The following is a 27124-nucleotide window of genomic DNA, read 5'->3' as shown; positions in this document are numbered from 1 at the left end:
AGAAAGTTAGCAAAAATAAATGTGAAGCTCAACATGTAGATTTTGTTAAAGGGGAGAGCTTTGGCTTGTCAGAGGTTCATTCAGGAGTTTGTTCCACAGACAGTATAATCCAACAAAGGGTGTGTGTATGTGTGTGTGTGTGTGTGTGTGTGTGTGTGTGTGTGTGAGCATGGAGGAGTGCTAAATTACCTGTTGTGGTAGGAGAAGTATGGGACCAGAATTCAATTCCATATGGTCTCATGGACTCTGTCCTTTCGGATCACACGTCAAGGATTGAGTTCAATCCAAGACCAGATTTAAGGGGAATGTAGATACCCTGTTTATGGAAACTTATAAGCGATGGTTGGAGAATTAAAAAAAAGGAAACTATATAGACAGAAAGGTAGGTTTGTAGAAATTAGGTCACTCTCACTCTCTTGTCCCTGTATCAAAAAGAAAAAGAATACTTCTGTTCCCCTTGGCAAATCTAGAGAAAGAAGATGGTGGCGGGGGTGGGAGAGCCTGTCTTCAAAGCTGCTCTCAAGACTAGTTCTCTGTCCACACCAACTGAGTCAGAGTGAGATCAGCAAGCCAAGGAGCATTCAAGGACAGCACAGGACAGGATTCTCCACAAAGGGTTCTGTGCATGACATTAAGTCCTTTCAAACTCTTAAAGGCTTTATGATTCTGAGGTTTACTTTTTGGTTCTTTACTGTAAGTACTTACATGCAGAAATATAAAAGAATGTGTATATTTCGTGTGTGTGTGCGTATATATATGTATATATATATACACATGTTTATGTAACTTGACTTTGTATCTATAAAAATATTGGAATTGATGCTGAGGTAATGTCTAAGTTGGTAAAGTGCATACCACCCCAGCATGAGTACCTGGTTCAAATCCCCAGAAGCATATACTTGAAATTCTAGAGCTGGTGAGGTGGCAGTGTCTCAGGATCCCTGGGATTTACTGGCCATCCAGTCTAGCCAGTGGTGAGCTCCAAATTCCATGTGGGAATCTTTCTCAAAATTAAAATGAATTAGGAAAAGGAGTTGGGGGTGAATACGATCAAAATGCACTCATTGTATGCATGTAGTGGTTTGAATAAGAATGGACCCCATAGGATCACATTATTTGAATGTTTAGTTTCCAGGGAGTGGCACTGTTTGGGAAGGATTAAGAGGTAGGGACTTGTTGGAGTAGGTGTGACCTTGTTGGAGGAAGCACATCACTGGGGGTGGACTTTAAGGCTTTAAAAGCCTCCACCAGACCCAGGCTCTTTCTCTCAGCCTGCAGATTAGGATATAGCTCTGAACCAGTGCTGCAGTACCATGTGTACCATGATGCTTCCTGCCATGATGATAATGGACTAGACCTTTGATAGTATGTGCACACCCCCAATTAAGTGCTTTCTTTTTGTGAGTTGCCTTGGCTATGGGGTCTCTACAACTATAGAAAGTGACTAAGACGATGCATATACGAGATTTTCAAAGACAATATATTTCAAATAATTAGAAAAAATTTAAACTTGGACAATTGTCAAAGAACTCACTGAACATTGACCTCTGGTCTCCACACACACAAGTGTGCACATATATGCTTATACCCTTATATACAGATACATAGACACACTTAGAACATAGAATTAATGAAACAGACAAGATGACTCAATGGGTAAAGGCTTTTGCTGTCAACCCCGATAGCCTGAGTTCAGTCCCCAGAAACTCCATGGTAAATGGAGACAACCAAACCCCACACCATGGCACTGGAGTGCCCACACACATACAAATAAACAGGGCAAAGAAAAGAACTTTCCCAAATGAATGAAACAAAATGCCTACTTTGAGCCAGACACCAGCGTAAATATTTTCACATAAGCCCTCAACTCTGCCACCAAAAATATAACGCCAGTACTTTATTTAAAGATTGTCATTGCCTGAAACTAAGCTTGTACGATACCTTCCCCTTAAAATTTTTCTTTAATTATGAGGCCACAGCACTGAATGACCTTGAGATCATCGACGACAACCTCCCCTCCCCCGCCATGTTTTCAGAGGACTAAATGTAGTCTCGGCAAGGCAAATTCTCTAGCCTAAGACTGGTGGCAGGACTGAGATGAGATGGTCGCTCAAGGGGATGCTTCTGTGTCGTCATACTCTCTCTGCTAACAATTCACTAGCTTTTAAGTAGGAATTTAATTTGATTTTTTTAAAAAAACTACAATAATAGTAATATGTATTTTATATTATATCCTCATGTTTTATGGTAGCTTTATATAATATTAGATTTTTTTTTTACATATATGAGTGTTTTGCCTGAGGGTATGTCTGTGTACCACGTGGGTGTCCAGTGCCCATAGAGGTCAGAAGAGGGCATCTGCTTCCCTGGAACTGAAGTTAGATGGTTGTAAGACCCTATGTGGGAGCTGGGAGTTGAACCCAGGTCCTCTGAAAGAGCAGCAAGTGCTCTAAACCTCTGAGCTATTTCTCCAGCCTTATAGCTTTTTTTTTTAAAAAAAAAAATCAGTTCATTTAGAATTAAATTCAAAGAAACTCATTGTTTTCTGTACCTTGGCAACCCCCCAACCCCCCTCTCAGCTACTGATATTAACGTTTTAGCATGTATTCAGGGCTTATTTTATGTTAGACAAGGAGTTGTCCTGTCAAGTTTGAGCCTGACAGTGGATTTGGCCAGTACAGTCTACTAACAGTGCTAGCTGCTCTCCCCGGTGATTAGGTCAGCAGAGAGAGAGAGGGACGTGTCTGCCAGCCAGTGCCTTTTAATCTCCATGTAGCAGGGTATGTGCCTGAAAGGTAGAAACCCAGCGAACCCTTTTCTCCCCGAATGTGGAAAAAGGAAGGGTTTTGTTCCAAGTCGCAGAGGGAGCGAATGTTTGAAGAGGCCAGGACGAGCGCTCCTGAGCTCTGTGACGCATTCCTGGCTCTGGAACCTTCCCTTCTCCTGTGGGCCAAACTTCTCTCCCTCAAAAATGAGCTCAGATCACTGTACATCAGCACAGTCAAAACATGTCACATTTGATTTGTTTCCACCCGCGGTGCTGCTATTCCCTGCCCCACAGTTGCTTTTAATTTAGCAATACAAGTATATATAGATACCGGGCTTGGCTTCAGCGCCTGCATGATTACTAATGAGGAAGTATACTTAATGTCCTCATTAGTTGGTCATTCCAAGTATTTTTCAGCACGCCAGGATGTTTTCTGGTAATCGGTGCCACTTAGTGCAGTAACAGACTGCAACTACGAGAACTATTGCTCACATCAAACCAGACACCAGCAAATGTCACTTAAATGCTAATGAGGTAGCCTTAAGACCCAACACGGCCGGCACGTGGTAGGCTTACAGAGACCACAGCGTGAAGACTGTCAACGCTGGTTTCAGGAAGCTTTGGGGAGGACGTTTCCCAGTTAATTCACCGGGTGCCATCGACCAGTTCCTACCGTGAAGGCCTCCAGTTTAAATGGTGACGAGAGTAGACCCGGTGCACTTCTGTGGGCCCTTCTAGTCCTCTTATTCCCAACCCTCCCATCCTTACGCGGCTACATAGAGTTCCACTCTGAGTATGGACCACAGCTTCCCTGAGTGTGGTACCCAGACTGCCTCAACCACAAAGGACGGCAAGTGTTTGCTTTAACAAGCAGGTTCCTCCGGGCTGCACCCAGACCTACCGATTTCAGACTTGAAAGTAGAAGGCCAGAATCATCTTTATTTTAACAATAGCCTCTGATGATTCTTTGGCATTGTAAGGTTTGAGAGCCACCAATGAGAATTCAACTTTACTTTGAAAGCCCCAGCTTTTCTTAGGGATGAGAAAGGATGAGCTAAAAAATTTCCAGGAAGCCCTAAATTCACTTAACAAACACGTAGGGCAGGGGCCTGACAAAGCTCTGCCCTCAGGGAATTTATCTGCCAGGGAGAGAAAGAAGGTACTGGAAATATCACCCATGGTGACTTTGGTTGTTTGTTTTTTTTTGTTTTGTTTTTTTGTTTTGTTTTAGTTTTTCTAGTAGAGGGACACTGACAGACCAAAAAAAGAGGAAGTTGGGAAAAATATATTCGTCACCTATCTTTTTCAGTACCAATTCTTAAAATGTCACTTTGCTTATCAGCACATGTATGTGTATGTGTGGTGTGTGGACATGTTCCAGTGTATGTGGGTACGTGTGAGGGGTGACCATGCACATGGCTTGTGGAGTCCAAAGGCTGATGTCTGGTGTCCTCTGTCACTTCCCACCACGTGTTTTGAGGTGGAGTCTCTCATGAACGTGGAGCTGGCTAATCTAGCTAGCCAGGTTGCTTCCGGGATCTCTTGTCTCCTCCACCTTTAGCAGGTTAGGATTATGGGTGGGCCTTCATGCTCACCTGACTTTTATCAAAGTTCTTCATGATTGTGTGGCAAGTATTTTATACGCTCCACAGTCTCTCCAGCCCTAAAATGGCTCACTTCAAAGCAAAGAACCCAAGACTATGTTTACATAGTTTAACTTATATAAGGATCACATCTATCATCTCTAGAGATATAAAGGCTAAGAGAAAAGTAACATACTAAGGGGGGGGTGGGGAGGGAAGCCATTTCCTTCGGATACTTCACATATTTATCAAGCGCCGAGAGTGCGATGCATATTCAGCTCCGTTCTGCTCCTAAAGCATCACGTGGCTAATTTTCAGAGTGCTTTTTTCCAGTTGAATAACTTAGAGGCCTGGGCCACTGCTGAAACCTGACCCCCACGGTTGCTGCCGAATGCAGTGTGCAGTCTGTGGGGGTTAAAGCCCATGTCCATCTGCTGCTGTGTGCACCAAACAGTTCTCCTTCTAGGGCCTTTGTAGACGTCTGCATGCTGCCATGCTGCCGGTGGAGAGGTGGCTACACCTCTGACTAGAACTTAAAGCCAGATTCTGGTGGACCAAGTGTCCTGATAGGCTGACATTAAGCATTAGCAGAAACAAAGTTCGTTAAAAGAAATTTTCTTTCTGTATTCGGTCTATGTTTCTGTGCAACAATCAATGAACAAATAGCTTTTAGGGTTTTCTTTGGCAATCTTAAACCACTGTAAGCAGGCACAGATGGGTTCCCGCTCTTCCACGGCCAGGTTTAAATGGCTAAGCCAGGCAGAGTATCTGGAATCTTTGGCCTGTCTCTTTAAATTATATGTTCAGAGGGACACACGTGATCCTTCTCTTCCCATATCATTGGGTGCTGACCCACCTGTTACTGGTAATTCAGGTTGCACCTAGTTTTGGTTCCAGAATTTTGGGACTTGGACAAGAATAACTAACTGCAGGTGAATCCCAGAAGGTTTGCAGTTAGGGAAGCTGGGCCTGCTGGGCTTTGGTTTTGTGGTTTTGTTTTTTCTTTGCTGAGCTCTATGAAAGCAAAGTTCACGCCCCAAACAGGCAGGGACTGCTCTTACCATGCAGGAGGCATGAACCATGAGCCCAGCAGGGCTTTGCCTGCAGAGAGCCTTGGTGAAAACTGCATGCTCTAGTGACTTCTGAGCAAACACTGGAAGCACAACTGTGGTTGATCCATGAGCCCTGATTTAGGGGAAGCCAATGGAGGGAGCGGTAAGCTGGGGCTCCTATTCTCAGTGAGGACTTTGCAAGCCCTTTAGACTTTTCTTCCTCCAATCAAACCACTATTTAAAAACAAAACCATGCAGGACTAGTGTCCAATTCTAGGCCACAGCATCATACCTAGTGTGGCTTAGCAATATTTAGAAACTTCAAACGCACGAGGCAGGAGAAACATCAATTAGCTAATCCGCTGGGCACCCAGAGGCTACAGCAGGCGTGGAGCAGCCCCTCTGCGATTTGTCTAGAAATACACGTTGATCTCTTCTCTCCGCTCTCCTCCAGTAAAGAGAGTATGTGTTAAATAAATAAATAAATACATACATGCATGCATACATACATACATACATACATACATACATAAAAACTGTGGACTCACCCAGGGTCTCATGGCCTTTTCAGAGGTCTTTCAGAAGGGAGCTACCTCTGTCTCCTGGACTTGTTCCCCTGTTTCATGATACCACCCAGTACCTGGGGCCTCATAAAATCCCAGGCCAACTGTGGGATTGTTGGGAAAAAAGGGACGCAGGGCTCTGAACTAGACCGGATGCTACAAGATCTTAGACGGTGAAGGTGAAAATTAGAAAGCTTCGGCTTTTAATACAGCACATCCCACACTCAATAAATGTGAAAGGTGAGGGACGGCGACACTGCCGGAACTCCTTATCAGTAATGTCACTGAGGTCTGCTGGTTAACTCCTCTACCTCGCAGGCCCTTCCCATAGCAAGGCCATCACAACAGAGCTCTAAAGATGTTATTATCCCTACTCCACGGAGAAGAAAACTGGGCCTCAATACCATATTTCACAAATTAGAGGCCCAATAAAACCAGGGTTAAGGTTTGTGGGCTCAACATCCGGCGTCTGTACTTTTATACCTTACTGTTTCTGGGGGAAGCTAACTTGTAGAGTCTCACCTCTTCACGAGGGGCAGGTTTTACAGGTGTGCCTTGTTGTTCGTTGACTGCTTCTCATCAGCTGCTTCTCATCAGCTGCTTCTCCTCCAATCAGGTCTGGGCTTTGTGGCAAACATAGGTACCCACCTTGACTATTCTTGTGCTAAAAAGAAATAAAAGTCGGTGGGGATGTAGTCCAGTAGTAGAGCGCTTACCTATGCATGTACAGGTAACGTGTAACATGTACATGGCTGTGAGTTTGAGTCTTTGCATTAACCTTTTCCAGAACGTTTCAGGGGTGCTGAGGATTAAATGCCAGAGCCTTAGTCATCCTTCGTAAGTAGGAAACTACGTCCTCAGCTACCATCAGACATCTTAACTAACAGGCAGCCTGTAGGCCCAGCACGCAGGTGCCAAAGGCAAGAGGATCGCTGCACGTTTGAGGCCAGCCTAGTCTATGTAGTGAGCTTCAGGCCAGCCGTGGCCCCATAGTAAGACCCTGTCTCAAAACATAGAAACCAAAGTCAAGAGGCATAGGACTTAAAAATCCCAGGCACGTAAACCCCAGCTTACCGTTGTCACTTATGTAACCTGGGAAGGTTTCAGAGCTTCCCCAGGCCTCAGTTCCCTTACTTAGAAAATAAGGACCCAAAGCCCTGTCTAGTGAGGATCAAGGGGGCAGGGCTGCAAGGTTGTTCTGCACTGTGAACACTAGGGAAGTGACACACCTGTTCACATCGCTGTTCACACTGCATCTGTCACACCTCTGGGCTATTGTTTTCCCTCCATCTTCATTGTGCCCCGTAGATCATCCTGTCTGGTGCAGAAAAGGTTCTGCCTCCATCGAGTCAGGCAAACGCCTTTACCAGAGTAGCCCAAAGCTTTGGAGAGCCCTTCTCCCCCTCCTTCCCCTCCCCCTCCCCCTCCTCCTTTTATGTTGTCTTTGCCTTTTCTTCTCCACCTTCTGCCCCCATGTTCCTCGGCCCGCGCTATCTAGTATGTCTTCCTGTGATGATGAACATGGACCCCACCCCCCATTGACTTTTAAGTACCTGAAATATGGCTAGTGTGATAAGAAACTGAAGTCTTGATTTGATCTGATTTTGATTAATACAAGCAGCCACAATCCCCAAGTCTGGTGGCATATAGCTGTCTGGGCTCTGCCACGCAGGAACCGCGCCACCACCCACCACATACACTTCCAGATTTATCTCATAGAAATCCATCAACAGCAAGCAAAAATCAATCATCTTTTCTCTTGCTGGTTAATTGTGTGTGTGTGTGTGTGTGTGTGTGTGTGTTTTTCACACTTCCGTGTACATTAGAACCGTCGGCTCTGATAAGAAGCAGCCTGTTGGACCCGCCCCCAGAGTTTCTGATGAAGCAGGCCTGGGGTTGCCATTTTTAGCACAATACCAGGTGCTGTTGATGCTACTAGTTTAGTGACGAAATCTCTGAATCCTTATTGGGGCCATCTTTTTGGGAGACCGCAATGTTACAGCAGAACCCATAGAGCCAGAAGTCCTACTCAGACCCAAGACCTTAGGGCAATGGTTTCCGTGTGGACAGTGGTTTTTCCCGTGGGATGCTCTGTGGTTTCATCTGTGGAGCTTTTAAAGTTCCCAGTGGGCAGACCTCACTCCAGACCCCTTAAATCCATCTCTCTGGGGGGCAGAACTGAGAACGCGAGTGCGTCCTAAAGCTCCCCAGATGATGTCAAGTCCCTGCACTGATGGGACTTGAAGGGACTATCCGTCTGTTGGATAATAACAATAAAGTCATTTTATTTTATGTCCTAGGGTCATTGGAGGATCAGATGAGGCTGTGTATGTTAATGGGTTTTATAAAGGGGGGTAGGATTCAGGCACTGACATCTAGACAGAGTCATTCTCAAAAGCTGGTGCCATCCCCAGCAGTCAGGGTAATGCTCTCTGTGCATTGCCTTCCAGTACTGTCCCACTGACCAGGCCACTGCAGGCACAGATGCCGAGCACGTTCAGCAGTTCTACAACCTCCTGACGGCCTCCATCGACGTGTCCAGGAGCTGGGCAGAAAAGATCCCGGGATTCACCGATCTCCCCAAAGAAGATCAGATGTTACTTATAGAATCAGCCTTTTTGGAGCTGTTTGTTCTTAGACTTTCCATCAGGTATGTTCTATTGTTTTATCTTCCCTCGGCCCTCTCGTTTGTAACAGCGGGGAGTTTGTTGACCAGGCAGAAATGAAATGTATTCAGACGTTAAAGCACTGATCAGTGGGGGATAGAAAGAACGGCGGAATGGCATAGGACTCCCGGTACCAGTCTGAGGTCCAGCAGGAGTAGACACAGCCACGGGCTCTGAGCCGAGTATTGCCTCACTAGGAATCCAGATCTTTTCTATGCAAAATAGAGGATGGCTTTTGTGGTCACTCAAGTTGGTGGCTCTAGGACTGTTCTTGGGGTGCAGATGCTATTTGTGGAAATTCTGGGTTGGCTTTCTGAGTTTCTGTTTCACAAGTGACTTTTGCAACATGCCTGACGGGCTTTAGTTTCACAGCTGAGTTCTTGGGTCAAAAGATTTGGTCCACTCTCTAGTGTTCAGTGGAAGCAAACATGAGGAGTACATGAATTCTATCTATCGTCTACCTATCTACTTCTCTACCGACCTAACCTATCTATCTATATATCTATCTTTTATTTATTTGTCTATTTATAGATAAATAGGTCCACTAGGTAGCTTAGCCTGACCTTAGATCTTGAGCTTGGAATCTTCCCTGCTCCAACCTTCAGAGTGCTGGGACCCAGGCGTGCACTGCCATGCCCAATAGGAAGTGATTTTTCAAATAGCTTGAACTTCAGACCTAAGCTCCTCTCCACGCATGTCCTTCTTAAATATATATATATTAAAATTATTAATTAAATATATATAACATTCTGTCCATCTGCCCTCTATAGGGAGGAGGATCCCAGGGAGAGATGGGGCGGAGTTTGTGGCTAGAGTTTAGCTTAACTTGCAGCCCGTGCAGTGCCCGTGAGAGCTAGTAGAGACCTGCCTGTCATCTTAGGCATGTAGTAAAGGATTACAAAGAAGATAAGCCCCACGCAGGTGGACGCCACTCTTCACCAAGCTCTCTGCATAGCCTGTCTCCAGGAACTGCACATCCTTGGTGCTCAGTACCTACCCGCTGAGTGAGGGAATGAATAGAGCTATTCTTCCAGAAGCACAGTTAGGAAGACACTAGCTTGTGAGTGCCATCAACCTAGAGAGAGAGATGGAGCAAGACCTTTTAAAGTTAAGGGAAAGCTGAGATTAAAGTCAGGATCCCACAGAATTGAGAATGAGTTATACCTAATACTCTCTGAATCCTCTTGTGTGCTAGGCTCCGTGCATGGGCTTTCAAAAAAAAAAAAAAACTTTCATTTGTATTTAATTCCCTGCGCAACCTTAGAAAATTATGATTAAACTCCTGTTTCATAGATAAGAGAAAGGAAGTCCAAAGAGATGAAAGGAGGGCTCAAGGTTACTCTGCTAAGACGTCACGGCCAAGAAGAGGTTCCAGGGCACCTTTTGTAAGAGAGAAAGGGGATGGTTACAGACACAGTATAAACTATTGGCATATTTAGAAACAGCCCTCTTTAGCCCCCTTATTTAAGTTCAAGGAGGTAAAATGTTCTGCGATTGGCACTCGGAGAAACTTGTTGCTTTGAATTTACATAGTGGAATTGTCGTGTCTAGCCTTGGGCCTTATCAGCTTCTGGCATTGAAGAAAATAAGGGAGAAGCCTTGACTCCGGAGCCCCAAAGGGAAGTCTCCTGTTCACTGCAGAGAGGGGCCATTGTCTGACTTTCCTTGAGGAAACCTCATAACAAAGATCTATTCACCCCAGAGAGGGGATCAATAGGCCAAAGAAATGCTTTCATCCAAGTGCAGGACGGTGAACCTTTTCTGGGCTAACAGGAGTGTATATGAAGATTTGATTACGGGAACATGGGTGCACCCCCAGACCTGTCACCAAAATATCACACCTCGCATGGATTATACCTAGCAAATGTTGCCTAGAAGGGCACCCCCCCTTCAGTCAGTTTTCTGAAATATTTACTTTCTATAAACTTCAACACCTCCCTTGGCTGCATATAACTGGGAGGGACAGTATTAAGCACTTCTGATTCTGATTGTATAAGGGCAGGAGGGAGCCAGTGACTGTAATCTCAGGTGAGGCTCTCATGACCCTCTCCTCACTCCTGTGAGGGAACCTTACTGGGCCTGATGTTGTGAGGGACTCCTATGACCCCCACAACCATAAAAATTACTTTCATCATTACTTCGTAACTGTAATGAATCGTAACGTATATCCGATGCGCAGATGGTCTCAGGTGACCCCTGCGAAGGAGCCACTCGACCCTGCCAAAGGGATTGCAGCCTACAGGTTGGGGAGCATTGCCCTCGACAGTCTCTGAGGGCTTCTCCGCATTCTACCTCAGATAAGCCAGCCACTGATTCTAGCACTAGACAGCAGAGGTGTCAGCCCTTGTTCCCTAAGGACATTATCAGGGACAGACAGATGGTCAAGTCGTCCATTCCCAGGAGCACACCTTTGCTCGTGAAGGTGCAGCACACAGTTTCCCGTGCTGCCCCTTGCTGATGCTGGTCCTTGGGTGTTATGATGTTGCTGTATTAGCCAGACTGAGCAGACCTATTTACTGTGTCTCTCTCTCTTCTGCCCACCCCCAGGTCCAACCCTGCTGAAGATAAGTTTGTGTTCTGCAATGGACTTGTCCTGCATCGACTTCAGTGCCTTCGTGGATTTGGGGAGTGGCTCGACTCCATTAAAGACTTTTCTTTAAATTTGCAGAGCCTGAACTTTGATATCCAAGCCTTAGCCTGCCTGTCAGCAATGAGCATGATCACAGGTAAGGACCAGCGCCCAAAAGTCAGGGACCGTGTTGCCTTTTCTCTTGCCTCTGTGTTCAGGTGGCTTCTGGGCTTCTTTACAGCTAACTAGGAAAATGGCTGCCACTATGCTGAAGTCCACCAGGTCTGACTTGGTTAAATAAAGAAAGCACACACCCATAACTTACTCATCTGAGTTTGTAGGAGAGGGGATTGGTACGATTGAGCTATCATTAAAACCCAATTGATCTGGGGCTCTGCTGGCAGTTGACCTAGCTACTTCAAGGCTGTTTTTACACAAGTTTTCCAGAAAGATAATCTTAATCACCCTGCCATTCCTATGGACCCCTTCCCAGTTCTTGCCTCGAGACCTAAAGTAAACCAAAGAATTGCAGGCATATGGAAGACAGCTTCACTTACTAATCTTGACTCGGAGGGAATTGAGAGAGAAAAAAAAGTTATTTGTCAAAAATGAAAGCAACTCAACTCCACAGTTTTTTTTTTAAAATGTTCAAAAGCAGAAGAATAAAATTCATTCCGTTTCTGGGGCTGAGGAGCAAGCTCAGGTGGGAGAGGACTTGCCTTGCAAGCACCAAGACCTGCATTCAATCCCCAGAACCCATATAAAAAAAAAGTAGATGTGGCGACATGTACTTGCGATCTCAGTACTGAGAGACAGAGACAGGAGGATCACTGAGGGCTCACTGGCCAGCCAGTTTCACTTCATTGGTAAGCTCCAGGCCAAGGAGAAACTCAAGGAGCGTAGGTAGCACTCCTAAAGAAGATACCCAAGGATGTCCTCTGGCCTACATGCACACACATACACACACACACACACACACACACACACACACCATGAAAATACATGCACATAAAAAAATGTTCGGTTTCTATGTCACTGTACTCCTTCTATGTACCCATCACCCTGCACTCTGGAGATGCTGGTCTGCCCCCCCCCCTTTATCACTCATCCTTGAAGTTTCTTATTAGTTTGCATCTGGATCCATTATACTGGGGCCTGGGGAGATAGTGGCAGGATCTGAAGCTCACCCCCATCTTTTGGGGTCAGACCCAAGACCAGCCAGGCTGATGGTCTGAGGGTCCAGCTCAGACTGGATATGCTCTTGGCTAGAGGAAACATTTCCCAGGTAGGTAGGGAGTACTGACTGTGATCTCAGCACAGCTGGCCTCTCCTTTCTGATGCAGCCTTGCTTTGCTTAGTCCAGTGGTTCTCAACCTGTAGGTAAGGACCCCTTTCGGGGCCAGGGAGCCTAATGACCCTTTCACAGGGTTGCCTAAGACTGTCTGCATATCAGATATTTACATTACAATTCACAACCTTTGCAAAATTACAGTTAATGAAATAACAATAAGAACAATATTATGATTAGGGGTCACCAGAACTTGAGGAACTGTATTAAGGGGTCACAGCATTAGGCCAGTAGTTCTCAGCCTTCCTAATGCGGTTTGCCTGCATCTGCTTAGGTCACCTGTGAGCCAAAGTTAGATGAATGTGTGCGCCTCTAGAGGCCAGGCTGGCCACGTGCCTGACTTCTTCCTCCTGGTCTTTGGTCCAGGGTAAGAAGCTCAGGTCTTAATAGGGCCGTCACAGTCTTCCAAGACCTTGAAACAAAAGCAAAGACAGCTCCAGAGGTTATGGATTCCACTGACCACGCTTTCCGGTGTCATAGCAGAGCACCTAAAATAATCAGTGTTCAAGACCCAAGCCCTTGACTCCGAAGACTGAGGAGACTGGCCCCAAGATCACCTAGCTCTTCCTCTCCATTTCAGACCCATTGGGCGTTGCTGGGACAGTTAGACTCCCGGAACTGGAGCATATAGAACTGAGTTCATTTACAAAAGACAAAAATTTTTGAGACTGCTTTAGCTTTCTACAGCTACCACCAGCTCCCTGCCATGTCACGATGGCAATGGGAGCTGAGTATATGTTCCCTGGCCTAGGGGCTGTCTCATGTGTCACTGGGTTCTCAGGCATGATGGCACACATCCCTGGAGGAGACAGAATGTGTAGGATGCAGAGGGTTGAGTGGGGACCAAGTGTCAAGAGATCGCAAACAAGGGAGCAGAGAGTGTTTCCAGGCTACTGTGGAGGGAATAATTATGGACATAAATAACAGTTTTCCTGAAGCGCTTGTGAATACGGCTGTCCTAGAGCAATTTGGCAGGAAAAGCGTGGGCCTCCAGTCCTAGAAACTCTTTTATTAATCCAGTCCTAGCAACTCTTTTATTAATCTGGAGTCTGGCATTTCGTCAGCAAGGGCTACTGAGTAACGCATTTCTCTTCTCCACACTTCTATTTCTCCATCCACACAATAGGGATGGTAACATCCATTCCATAGGGTGGCAGTGTAGGTTACAAAAATCTAGGCTGCTGATGTAGCCAGACTGGGTTCGTGGCAGACATTAGATCTACTTGTGTTCCTCCTTGGGGTGGTGATGATAGAGGTTCGCTCCAGTTGGGCTCATACGGGTCCTTCCCTTTGGAAACCTTGGCCAGTGCGAAATGAAACTCGTTGTTTTGAAGAAAGTTGGAAGCTTTGTAAGGCAGTTAAGAGTTGGGCATGATGACTCACAGCTGTAATTCCTGCACTCGGGAGACTAAGATGAGAGGCTCGTGAGTTCAAGTCTAGTTTGTCCGACATGGTGAGTTCCAGGCCAGTCTGTCTCAAACAGAGCAGGGCAGTATAGTGTGTTTGGTGACTGTTTTCTTAGACACGTGAGAGACTCAAAGGAGGGCAGTGATCGCCAAGCAATTATGTTAGACTGGCAATGGGCTGAGAGGTTTGTCTGTAGGTCTTTCCCACAGGGTAACTGCAGTTCCTGCCTTTCTTCCCGCCAGCCTTTAGAGAGCAAACCGTGAGAGATGCTGCAGATATTACACAAGCAGAATTTGCCCGCAAATCTCACAGAACTCTTAGGATTTGGCATCTGGGGAGGGTTTGGGTTGCATGGAAGTATTGGACAACAGGGGAAGAAAAAATGCCTAGAAAGCAATGCCCACTGCTGCGAATATCCAGGATCATTTGAGTGTGCATTTCCAAGAGCTTGGGCATCTCAGGAAGCTTCGTAATCAGAAAGAGTGGTGGTGGCACATCAGATGAGCCCTAGGAATGAGACTATTCATCCAAAGAACTGTCTGTTCTGAAACCAGAGAGGAACTAGGGAAAGGGAAAAGATTTTAGACCATTAGCCAGTGTGGCTTCCAGAAGACGGCTTCAGGAACTGGATAGTTTATCCAAACATGGATATCTCCCTCTGATTTATTTTTCTTCTTCCTCCCCTTCCCTCTAATCCCCTTCATCAAACCCTGAGTGGTGAGACGGGACAGGAAACAATTCCTTTCTGATCATTCTCCTTTCCTACAGTAACAGGGTGTCCCCCACAGTTGCGGTTTTATGGGTCCCCAGTTCACCTACCCTAACCATTGCCTCTTGCCAAAGTCGAATTCCTGGAGCAATGGGAAGGCTTTGCTTCTTTGCCACTAATGGGGTGCAGTGTGTTGCTATCTGCCTACAGTCCTCCATCAGAAAGTAACTAGAATTATTTGATAAATGTCTAGGTATTGGGGCCTCTCCATACCAGATTGTCAGTGTGTGGGAAAGAGAAGATGAAGTGGGCATGCATCCTGCTCTCAGGACATTTGTAATCTACCAAGATAGAAAATAAGGAGCTCTATGCATGGTGATTAGTGTTTAGGTTCTTTTGGTTTGGTTTGGTTATTTGAGACAGTGTCTCTCTATGTCGTCCTGGCTGTTCTGGAACTCACTTTGTAGACCAGGCTGGCCTCACAGAGAGATCTGGCAATCTCACAGAGATCTGCCTGCCTCCACCTCCTGAGTGCTTGGATTAAAGGTGTGTGGCATCGTGCCTGGCAGTGCGTAGGTTCTTAAAGGGACAAAGTCAGTGCAGAGGACATCTGGGTAATTGCTGCATTTTGGGGATTTAAGGACGCTAGAGGTTCTGGTCATGAATGACTTCCCAAAGCAGTAACATCTAGACATAAAGAGTATTCCAAATCATGGGAACCAGAGGTCCAGGGCATGACCATGAATCACCCCAGTACAGTTTTGGGGAAACTATGGCTGGCCAGATTCTTTTCTTCCTGTATTTAATCACATACACGAGCAGAAAGATGAGAACATTTCACAGACTCCAGGCTATGGTTCCAAATGGCCATATATTCTGGAGCAAGCACCCAGGCAAAGGTAGAGTCCCCTCTGGGAGACAGTTTCACTGCCTCTGAAGGCAGCAGCTTGAGTGCACTCTCTGAGCTCTGGGAAAGTGTAAAGGATTGTGAGGGAAACTCATTCCTTGAGATATTTACTTTGTGGCCTCAGACTATGAATTAACCTTGGACTGTAAGCTTTTATTTCCCATGTCATGATTGATAAGGAAATGTGCTCGAACAGGTTCTTTGGAGGAAATTTTGATACCCAAATGGATTTTTTTTTTAAATTCCCCAAGGCATTCCTTTCCAGACTCAAGTTTTCTGACAGATAATACGATTCCTTTCTCTTCTGTTTTTCCTGGTCTCCTTAGAACATGGCCTCTAAGACAGAGGAGGAAGAAAGGCAGATCTAGGGGATGTGGTGGAATCAATAGTTGGTCAATCCCTCCACCTCCCTTTCCAGAGCTCATTTGCTTACTCTGAATACCTGACCATTCTGAATTTTCATCAGATATGGCTGTGAAGCCACGTGGCAAAGGCAAAAACGGGTGAAATTTGGCAGAATAATATAGTTTGGAAAAGAAAGGGGTCAGTTTCAGGATCTGGAGATTGGAGAGCAACGTTCAAGTCTTTATCTGGCCACTTCTTAGCTGCATGGTTTTGGGCAGTCCCTCATCTTTTCTGAAAACCAGTGTTTTCTTTACTCACAGAGGTAAGGCCTTAGACCATTTAGGTTGCTATAACGAAAAAAAACCATACGAGTAATTTATAGACAATAGAAATTCCTGTCTAGCACTTCTGGACACCCCTTCCAAGCCCCCCCTCCCAATACTGTCACATTGAGTGTGAGACTTCAGCACATAAACAGGAGCACAGTAATACCACACAGACAATAACGTGCATTTGTATGTTTCTTATATAGAATAAACTAGTGTGTAGCTCTACAGAGGAGGAAAAAAAAATCCAACCCTTTACTATTATTATCCTAAATGTTGTTTTCCAGTCAGAGCTAACTGTTCTCATTATCTATGAATGTATATAGCTTCCATACAATTGCATGTATATATATGATACACCTGTTTATGCCTCCTTAGGGGCTTCACAAAAGCAGGGCGGTGATTTCAATATTGTGGCTTAATTTCCTTCGGTCTTTGGCTATGCAATGGTACATTGCATGCTTTCCCTCAGACAGAACAGTGGTTGGAGAAACTGTAAGGGAGTTCGGTTCTCATCCCTCCACCACGCCATGTACTGATTGTGACCATTTGTCAGGTCCCAGTTTTCTGCGGTGGCACGTGTTTCACCTTAGAACATGGCTTCTAAGACATGTTTCACCCACTCACGTCAATGGGCTCATATTTACTGAGCCTGGGGAGATATCCCAGGGGGAAAGGGCTCAGTGCAAGCATGAGGACCTGAGTTCAGTCACCAGCATCCATGCAACCCCAGCAATGGGAAGAAGGAGAGAGAGAGAGAGAGAGAGAGAGAGAGAGAGAGAGAGAGAGATCCCTGGAGCTCATTGGCTAGTCAGCCTATCTGAATCAGAGTCTCATTCAGAGACTCAGGCTCTAAAATTAAGATCCAGAATGATAAAGCCTCCACATACATATGTACACATGCGCCCACATACATACAAGCACATAAGAACACACACACACACACACACACACACACACAGATTTCTTTCTGAGGCTCATTCTAGGCACCTGGAATATACATTGGTGCCCATACCAAAGTCTTAGGGCAAGGAGGATCTCATTCATCTTTAAAATGTCCTTAGTGTCTGGCACATGACCAATATTAGTTGAATAAATGGCTTGTAAATATCAGTAAATCTCTCAAATTAGGAAAGCCTAAATTATTTTTAGCCTGCCGTTGTTATTAGGAAAGAGTCTGACATCTCAAGGGCTGCTTAAGTTCAACTGAGATGAACTCAGTCGCTGTCTGTGGCTCAACTGCCGCACGCCAGGTGCCTAGTCCCTTTTCCTTCAAGAGTCATGGTTTTGGAGAGACAGACAGCAACTCGAAGGCAGACAAGCACTTGGACGCCTCGACCTGACATGTGGCTTCCTGGCCAGTGTGGGTTCTTGGACCTGGGACGGCCCACCGGTCAGTCGAGGACACGTGACATATCACGTGACACGTCAAATGGCAGCAGCAGGACTCCCTAGAGAGAGGTGAGGCTTGTAGCAGGAAGACCCGTTGGGTGTTGGCTGTTTTAGTAACTGTCCAGTTTCCCTTCCTTGTTGGCTGCTACTGTGTTATCTCTAAGTTGCCCAGTGCCACAAGACCCCGCTCCAAAAGCTGGCTGGGGGAGGGCGTGGCCTACTGCGGAATACTGCCCATCTCTTCCACCACTGCTTTCTGCTCTGAGGAAGAGAGCCCGGTGCTTCTTTTATCAGCCAACAGGCAGAGAAATGAGAACTGTAAAACAGCAAAAGTGAACTCAAAATAAGAAGCTAAGACAGAACTCTTGGAGGGTGGGATAAACTCCCTTGGGAGAGAGTTCTCACAGGTGAAACTATGTGAAATTAAAATAAGCTGTCTTGGGAAGGGAAGTGTACAGAGACTAGGTGAACCCAGGGTAGAGATGCCGGCCAGCAGCTCTGAGGGAACAAGGACTGTCTAGGGTCGATCTTCTCCACCGGCATGCAGAGATGGGACATAGTGTTGCATGTTCTGGTTGTGCGGGCCTGGGGCAGGACCTAAGGTTCTCCCTTTCTCACGGGCTCCTAGCTTATGTTGATGCTGCTGGGGTGTGAGACATTCTTTGAGGAACAATGGACCCTATTGGTAATAGGGATCCTTTAATATTAATAATAGCTAATTTTTTTTAGCCAGTACGTGGCACTGTGCCAAGAACTTTACATGCATGGTCCTAATGTTGTTTGATGAATTTAGAAGCACCTGGGATGGATCCCAGCAAGGAAGCCAGTCAAAAGCAATTAAAGCAACATAGGCAGCAGATAGCAGAGATCTTCTCCAGAGGAAGTTGGAGTTGAGAGACAAACACAGATGCAAGGAACACCACACAGAGAGGCTCTAAAGTCTGAGAGTTGAAGTTCTTTGCTGTTGGGAGCTTCTTAACAACTCCCGACTCATTTTTTGCATCCGAGCAACTTCCGCAGTTAGTGTCCATTTAATCATCTCTGAAGGACTTTGGTCTATCTTACAGATCCATCTATCAGATGCATATTAGGTGTCCCTGATGCACTAGGCTTGGTGCAGGAGATGGGACCACAGTGAGCAAATCTAGGGCATTTTCTCCAGGGAGCTTAAATCTAATGAAAGAGGCAGGCGATTGCCACATGAATATCAGATTTCAAACTTGCCTGTCTTGGGAAGGGAGAGGATCCTGTATTATATATAAGAGAATCTGACCTGGAGAGACGACAAGAAGGAAGCTTCCTTGGCGAAATATTGGATCTGAGATGATGGGTGGATCCTAACTAGCTGAATGGGGAAGAACCTGAGCATAGACTTGAGTTATTTTACTCATTAAATCCTCCCCGCTCCCTCTCCTCCCTCTCTACGTCTCCCCTCCCCTCCTCCTTTCTCTGCTCCTACCTCCTCTTGACCTCCAACTCCCTCCTGCCTCCTTCCTGCCCAGCAGAGCCATTTGTGACATGGATAACTAACAGGCATAGGATCCCAAACTTGTCTTTAGGTGAGAACTTCCCACTGGGTAGAGTGTGCTGCCTTCTCCCTTGCTCTGACCCATCTGTCCATAGCACTGGACACATATCTAGCCACAGAGTAGATAGCTAATAAACATCTATTGAAAAAAGTAATGAGCCACTAGTTAATTAGATACACAGAAAGCAGGAGGTTGCTGAAGGAAGGCCAGTTCAGATCAGAAGGAGGAGAAACTTTCTAACCGTTAGAGGCAGTCAAAGGCAGATAGTCAGCGGCTGTGAGCAAAGTTCTCTCTGGTTTGGTTTGAAAGAAACTGGCCACTTTTGACTTTCAGCTGTAGGCAATTGGCTTCATTCTTTGAATTTTCTTATGTAGTAATTAAAGATAACAGATCATTCGTCTCTTTCTGTCTCTTAAAATAATCTAAGTAAAAGAGTATAAGTTAGGGCTATTAGATGAATTTTATCAGCAGGTTGAAATGACTGACCTGCCCGTCTAGCTGGAATCTGACTCTGGTGTTGTCGTGCCTTGTGGTGGACAGTCCTCTCTTAGGTGAGAATTTAAACAGAGCAAGTCACAAGCCCTTCCAGTGTACATATACAATGTTTGTGACTCATGTCTAATACTGAACCATGACTATGAATTCTGTTTTTACTTCTGGGAAATATAATGCTTGAGTTAAAATACTGAAAGGCAGGATGAATACTGTATAAATTCAGTGCAAAAAAAACTTGATGGGTCAAATCACGGGGAGTAATTTTTTTCCATTGCTGAGTATACGACCATGTGCATCACACGTGCTCGGGGAGTACTCCACCACTAAGTCTCATCCCTCCTGCCCAGAAAAAGCTTATTCTTCTATGCATGATTCTCTAGGAAAGGAGAAAGCCCAAATATCTGGCTCCTCCCCCTCTGTATTTATGAACTCTGTATTTCAGCTCTGCAGCTGTTTGCCAATTTGCAAAGGAGCAGGGGGAGGGTGTCCCTTCACCTAAATGTCAGTGATTAGAATTTTAAGAAATTTTAAATTGCTGAGATGGTACCAGACACTTGGCGACTCCCTGGTGATCTGAGAACCTTGCTGGCTGCCGGAACGAGTATGCACAGAGTCTGAATTTTATCTTAGCTCCTCCAGAAAACTGAAGAAGCCACAGACTCTGAGTGTTTACAGCAAGAAAGGAGTGAGGTGCCTTTGGCTCCTAACAGGAGTGTCTACGAATTCCTCAAGGAATTCCAGGCCGGTTGATCCAGCTGGCAGGAGGTATCGATCTCCACTTCGATTCGCTGAATAAATAATGGTTGCCATAGTTATTGAGCAGCCGCAATCGGCTGGAGAGCGGAGAAAACTCCATGCCCGTCTGTGAGTTTGGCCATGAGAAAGTCTGGCTCTGAGGACCCACAATCAATTGACGCCCCCTCCCGCATCACACTGGACAAATTGCTCAGCTTCTTCATCCTGATAATGAGTGTGGGATCTTGGATGTTCCGTGAGACAGGAGGTCCTGGAAGGATGGGAAAGCCTCAGTTAATGGACTGGCATTTGATTGTGAGAGACACCTCCTCTCCTGAGCTTGTAAATCAGATTTCACGTAGCTCAGGGCTAATAGAATTTCATATCAGCAAGTTAGTGCTTGGCCATGTGACACATACTACAGAGCTCCATGAAGGACCGTCTCCCACTTTGCTCTATTTTAACATTATTCTTCAAATAGCGCTAACCAGAAATTTTAAAAGAAATAGGTAAAAGAGCCATCCAGTTATCTCATGAATATATTCACGTTTCGTTTCTTCTCATCCTTTATGTGAAGAAAAGAATTGTACCCTCATTTATTTTGTGTGTATGTGTGCATGCGTGCACATTCCACAGTGCACTTGTGGAGGTCAAGAACACAACATCGGGGAATCCATTTCTCTCCTTCTACCGTGTGGAGACCACTGACTACACTCAGGTCATCGGGGTGGCACCAAATATCTTTACCTACTCAGCCATCTCTTCAACCCCAGATATATAGTATTGTTTTGGCATAGACGCAATCACAGCCTAGGTACTATTTTAAATTCTCTTTCTCATTTAATGTTATTTATATTTTTCCCATCTTGCTCAGTAATCTTCATTCTTATCCCCAGGAGTGTTAGGATCTCCTACTGCATGGACTTGCCATTATTTATTTTCTCTGCGGTTCCCCATTCTCTAACTCTGTATCTCTCCCAATGTTTCCTTTGTTTGGTTTCTTAGGTGTGGGGTGATAATAGATAAATGCTGCACCTAATAATTCCATACATATAAGGTTATTGTTGTTTCCAGTTGACTTCTTTGGATAAATTCCCAAGAACGGGGTAGCTTGGTCAGAGGCTATGAATGTTTTATACCTCTTGACACTTACTGCCAAGTTTCCCACCTGGTTCTATGCTTTGGGGCGAACAAATAAGACTTGCAGCAGAAAACCTCTGTAAGCAGGACTCCTCAAGGTTCCCTTTCCGTATTTCTTCTGAGCTTGAAGCACAGAGGCTACGTATGCATATGGGGAGGTTTGCACCTGGCTAACCAGCTAATAGTTTCCTACGGCCAGCAAAGCTCTTGCTGCAAAGCTTGAGGATGTGGGGTCCCATTCTCTGATTTGTCTTCTAGCTGTGTCCTACTCACCAAGCCTCAGCCACTGTCTCAGGTGCTGACTGTCCCAGGGTGTGGCGCTCTACAGGTGGCCTCTGCCACACCGTTGTAGTTGAAGGGCATTTATATAAATGATCACACTTTCCTGCCAATTCATTGTGAAATGCTGGAGATGAACAGGAAAGGGTAGGACCCAGACTCACGCATTTTCCACCCTGTAATTCCCATTGTCCTAGGAAGACATTGAGTCTTGAAGAAATTGGGCCACGGGGTAAAGGGCAGAGTCAAAACTGGATTCAGATCCAAACCCCAGGCTTCTTTCTCTATAGAACACTTCATTAGACCAGAAGCCTGCAAGCTCCACAGTCCAATCCACTGAGGCACTAGGAGTGAGTTCTCTGATGTATGTAGTTACATCGTAACCCATCAGCTCTGGAAGGGGTCTTAGGGCCCCTTAACTCCACCCTCCTCCCTTAGTAAGGCCCTCCTGAGGAAAGTACTTACCCAAGTCACATACCCTAGCCACACTGAAGATGCAGGTTTCCTGGTTTACGGGCCTCATTTATTTGGGACAAGAAAGAAAAATGCCTAGGTTCTTGTTTTCTTTAGCTTTTGCTTCAGGGAAGCAAATAGCTTTTTCTAACAAAACCTGTGACTAAAAGAACTACATAGAGAAGAAATTAGGAACTAATGCATTTATCACTGTTAGAAGGACACCTGCCCCCTCAAAAAGCGCAGTTTTATTTAAGAAAGACACATGGATGGGTGCGCACGCGCGCGCGCACACACACACACACACACACACAAACCAACATGGCGTTTAGATATAAACATACAAATAGAGGAAAACTGGGATAAAAGAGACCCCACTCTTCCCTTAGAAATGAGGTTCTGCTCTACACAGGCTGTGACAGCAAAGTCACGTGTATGGGATGTTGGGCTCCTGTGTTATCATGATATGATACATCATCTCATAGCCAGAGATCAGACTCTGCCTGGAAGATGGGCTTCCAAGACCAGCTTGCTGCAACCGTAGGGTGGAGAACATCACTAATCTTATCACAAAGATCCCAATGGTCAACGTGGCAATACTTTTCTGTGTAGCTTTGTGGAATTAAGGGGTACTCTCTGAATCTTGATAGATGCCTGCTCCTTGTCCTCTCCCCCCTCCCCCTCCCTGCTGTGAATTTGCTTTCTCTGCCTCTGTGTGTCTCATAGTAGAGTTACCAGGCATAGGTCTGAGGGAAGAAACAAAACAGGGAAGGAAGGCTGACTTTTCCCAAAACCAGCTAGCTTGGGAACATAGGATCTGGCATTGAGGGGCGCACATCGGTGGCTCCCTCCCGCTTCAGGACAGAAGCATCCATTCGCTTTCCTGTGCCAAGCCAAAGAGGCAATACCGGCTGGCCAGTAAGCCTCAGGGATACTCCCATTCCTGCCTCTCCAGTGCTGGAATTGTAAGCATGTGCCACCACACCTGACAGTCCCTGGGAATCCAAAGTAGGTCCTGGCAGGGCTACTAGATGATCTGCCACCCCAGTCCGCAGAGGGCACTCTGCTTGTACAATGCCTGCTTAACCCACCTGGCAGAAAAGGAGAAAGAGCTTGACCTTTAGAGCCTTTTGACCAGTCCCCCAAAACTTAACCCTCCTCTGTCCTTCTGCAGAGCGACATGGATTAAAAGAACCAAAGAGAGTGGAGGAGCTATACAGCAAGATCACGAGCAGCTTAAAGGACCACGAGAGGAAGGGGCAGGCCCTCGAGCCCATCGAGCCCAAGGTCCGCCGCGCACTGGTGGAACTGAGGAAGATCTGTACCCAGGGCCTCCAGCGCATCTTCTACCTGAAGCTGGAGGACTTGGTGGCCCCGCCTTCCATCATCGACAAGCTCTTCCTTGATACCCTGCCTTTCTGATCAGGGAACCCCTTGCTCTGCTGGCAATTGATCACTGAGCTAGCTAAAGGATGGATCTGAACACCCGCCACTCCATCCTTCCTTCAGGGGAAAAGCAGCTTCCATAGAAAGCAAAGACTTTTTTTTTTCTGGTACCGTTCCTTACAACCTAAAGCCAGAAACCTTGCAGAGTATTGTGTTGGGGTTGTGTTTTATATTTAGGCTTTGGAGGGTGGGGTGGGAGGGGGTCTATAGTCCATGAGGCTTTTCTAAGAAATTGCTGACAAGGCACTTTTGGATGATGCTATCCCAGCAAGGGGGGGGAAGGATAATACAACTGTTTAAAAACTCTTTCTGGGGAATACAATTACGGTTGTTTGTATTTCAAAACAAGACCAGCCGAGGGCTGCTCACCAGGGTAGACTGTGTCTTAAGACTGATCCCTTTAGGATATACTTCCTGTATCAAGGGTACATACATCATGCAAGCAAGGCAGAAAAGTCCTTTTTCTTCATTTCTTTCTTCTTCTTTATAAAAACAAAAACAAATGGCAAAAAAATGGAAGATTATCTACAAATCAGACTTAGCGAAATGATAATGGCTGTTTGCTTCCATATACAAGTGCAATTTTTTTAAAGTGCTGTCTTACTAAGTCTTGTTGGTGAACTCTCCCTTATTTTGTATGAAAATAAGGAGGCAGTCATGTTAGCAAATGACACGCTTATTTTCCTAGCAAAGGCTTGATCCACCTGCCCTGTAGAACCCTTCGGAGGTGCGGCCCACCTAAGACTTGCAGGCCACTCTTGATGGACTTTGACCCCTGATGACTATCCAGCTGACCTGAAGGGGGTCAGGTTATAAAATGGGTTGCATACAACTGCATTTGTTGTATTCTATCAACCTGGACAGAGTTCTCTAGACCTACTAAGGTTGTAGCCAACTTCTGGTTCATCCCTTCAGAAGCCCTAGAAGTGTTGGGTGAATCAATCAAGTTTTTGCTTCCTCTCAAGGAGAACATGCAAATGAGTAGGAACTGGGTCACACAGGGTAAGCACCAGAGGTGATAAGGATTTATATATACATATATGTATATATATACATCTATATATATACACATATAAAATTTAATTTTTGTTATTGGTTAAAGAGACAATTTTGTAAAGCAAGCGAATCATCTTTTTTTTTAGAAAAAAAAAGGAAAAACCATAGTATTAATGTGAGGACTAGAAAGATTAGTGGGTTGCGGTTCAACATTCCGTGTTTGTGCCCCCTTTTATATGTTTCTACTGTTGATACCATATTATTATGAAATAATTTGTTGCATAGTGTCCTTATTTGTATGAACATTTGTATGCACGTTATATTGTAATAGCTTTGCCTGTATTTATTGCAAGACCACCAGCTCCTGGAGGCTGAGTTACAGAATAATCAAATGGGGTGTTCATGGTGACTTGGATACACCAGTTAGAAATTAAATAAGCATATATATAAACATAGCAGGTTACATATATATATTTATAATGTGTCTTTTTATTAACCATTTGTACAATAGACGTCACTTCCCAGGCCTTTATGTTATCCTTCATTTGCAGTGACCTTTAAGGCAGCACTGTTTAGCACTTTGATATGAAAATTTTGCTTATGTTTTGCTAAATTCAAATAATGTTTGAAGATTTTTAGGTCTAAAAGTCTTTATATTATATACTCTGTATCAAGTCAAGATACCTTTGGCCGTTTTGCTAAGAATCAAACTTTGAATGTCAAACTGATGTCACAGTAGCTTTTGTTAGCTTTAAATCATGTTTGCTTTAGTCTTTTTAAAAAAAAAATAACAAAACTATGTTGTTTATATTGTCATTAAATTATACAATCAAACAAATGCCAAATGAATTGCCTAATTGCTGCAAAGTAATTATAATTATCTCTGCAGTTAGCTGCAGTTAACAGATCATATCCTTTCCTCTTTTCTCCCCCCCCCAAATCATTCGGATATTTGATTGTGTATTTTGTGTGAGATTTTATGGAAGATATTACTTTTCTATCAAGATGGCAGGGCCTGGAATGTTAGGATTTTGAACCTCAGACTTGGAAGGGGCCTGACCCATCAACTGATCAGATCTCCTGAAGTTCACGTCGGAGAAGACCGGGACCCATTGCAGGGCAAACAGCTGCAACAGAATGGAGATGACCCCCCCCTTCACCTTTGCTTAGTCCTTCCCCCACCACTCACTGCATCCATAGGAAGTAGACTCTCAAACATAGTCACTCATACTAACACTGTACCTGCAGACAGCCTCGAATAAAATAGTACTTCGGCATTAATTTGTTGAGCTTATATGCAAACATAATAAACATTATTAAATATCAGGAAAGCTAACATTTCACACAGGACCGCTTCAGACCGAATTCAAATTGAATTTGAATAAATTAGAAGTACTGAGCGTACATAACCTTCTTGTGCACCTCGAGTATTCGAAAGTTAATCCTTGTTTTTGTCCTGTCCGAAAAGGAGAGCCAAACGGCGGCTCAGTGCTCTAAGGAAATGCTGTTCCTTCTTGTCAGTCCATCAGACTAAAGGGAAAGGACTGTCTAGGCATCCTGTCTACTGGTTTGAAGAAATAATGGAGCTGTTTTAGTTACAGGGCCAGACACTAGTGCTCGAAGGAAAGACGATACAGCCAGTGTTCTTCCGTCTTCCGTAGTTGTCACAACTATGAGAGCCTCTCAAGTCATCTAGCTGTTCAATTTTTTTTTTTTAATGTTGACACACAAGTGTAGGCAGAGTGGATGGCTCCCTAGCTCTGAGGAGGACAAGCATTAAGGCAGGTGATTCCTCCCCTTGAGGGGAGTGCTCTCTCAGTGTGAAGCCACCCTCGGCTGGAGATTGGGTATCTACCTGCTGTTATTGGAGAGTGCCTTGCTTTTGTTTCAAATGGCTGAGTTTCCCCGAGCCCTTCTCCTCTAACAGCATTGCTTTTTAGTGTGTGTTAACCTGTGGTTTGAAAGAAATGCTCTTGTACATTAACAATGTAAATTTAAATAATTAAATTAAATTACATTTTACCAATGGCTACCGGTGTGTTGAATGGGCATGCTTCCTTCAGCAGCTTTCTCTTAATTGGGGTAGTAATATTTACTGTAAAGTCTTTAAACGCGTCCACAAATGGATCGTATTTTTTTTTTAAAGGCTTAGTGATGCTGCAAAGTTAATAGATATTCTGGATCAGGGATAGATTAAACCTCAGCAATTGGGAAGAAGGATGCTCTAAATTCAATAACCATTTATTGACTGTTTCCTGGGGGTAAGGCATGCTGGGTGCACCTAGGACACACACATATGCCCATTGTGTAAAACTACATTTTCTTTCCAACTGCAGAAAATGTGGATGGAACTATTCGTTGCCTAGTAGTCTTCACAGAGACAAGGAAGAATCATCTTTGCATCAAGATGATATTGT

The 27124-nt window shown here is 45.0% G+C and overlaps 1 protein-coding gene across 2 annotated transcripts in view; it reads left to right on the top strand.

Moving 5' to 3' along the window:
* The window catches only part of Nr4a3 (nuclear receptor subfamily 4 group A member 3), a 41390-nt gene extending 14653 nt beyond the window's left edge, over nucleotides 1-26737 (top strand). For both annotated transcript variants that reach the window (XM_050156088.1, XM_050156090.1), the window contains exons 6-8: nucleotides 8416-8615; nucleotides 11179-11357; nucleotides 23440-26737. In XM_050156088.1, the coding sequence (XP_050012045.1) occupies nucleotides 8416-8615; nucleotides 11179-11357; nucleotides 23440-23687 (627 nt within the window). In that variant the 3' untranslated portion in view covers nucleotides 23688-26737. The remainder of the gene's footprint in view (nucleotides 1-8415; nucleotides 8616-11178; nucleotides 11358-23439) is intronic.
* The last annotated feature ends 387 nt before the right edge of the window (nucleotides 26738-27124 follow it).

This window comes from Alexandromys fortis, unplaced genomic scaffold, assembly GCF_014885135.2.
Source record: "Alexandromys fortis isolate MF-2015 unplaced genomic scaffold, M_Fortis_MF-2015_v1.1 scaffold_92, whole genome shotgun sequence".
Taxonomy (NCBI): domain Eukaryota; kingdom Metazoa; phylum Chordata; class Mammalia; order Rodentia; family Cricetidae; genus Alexandromys; species Alexandromys fortis.
The sequence above is the reverse complement of the archived record's forward strand: the minus strand, read 5'-3'. Positions and strand labels throughout refer to the sequence as shown.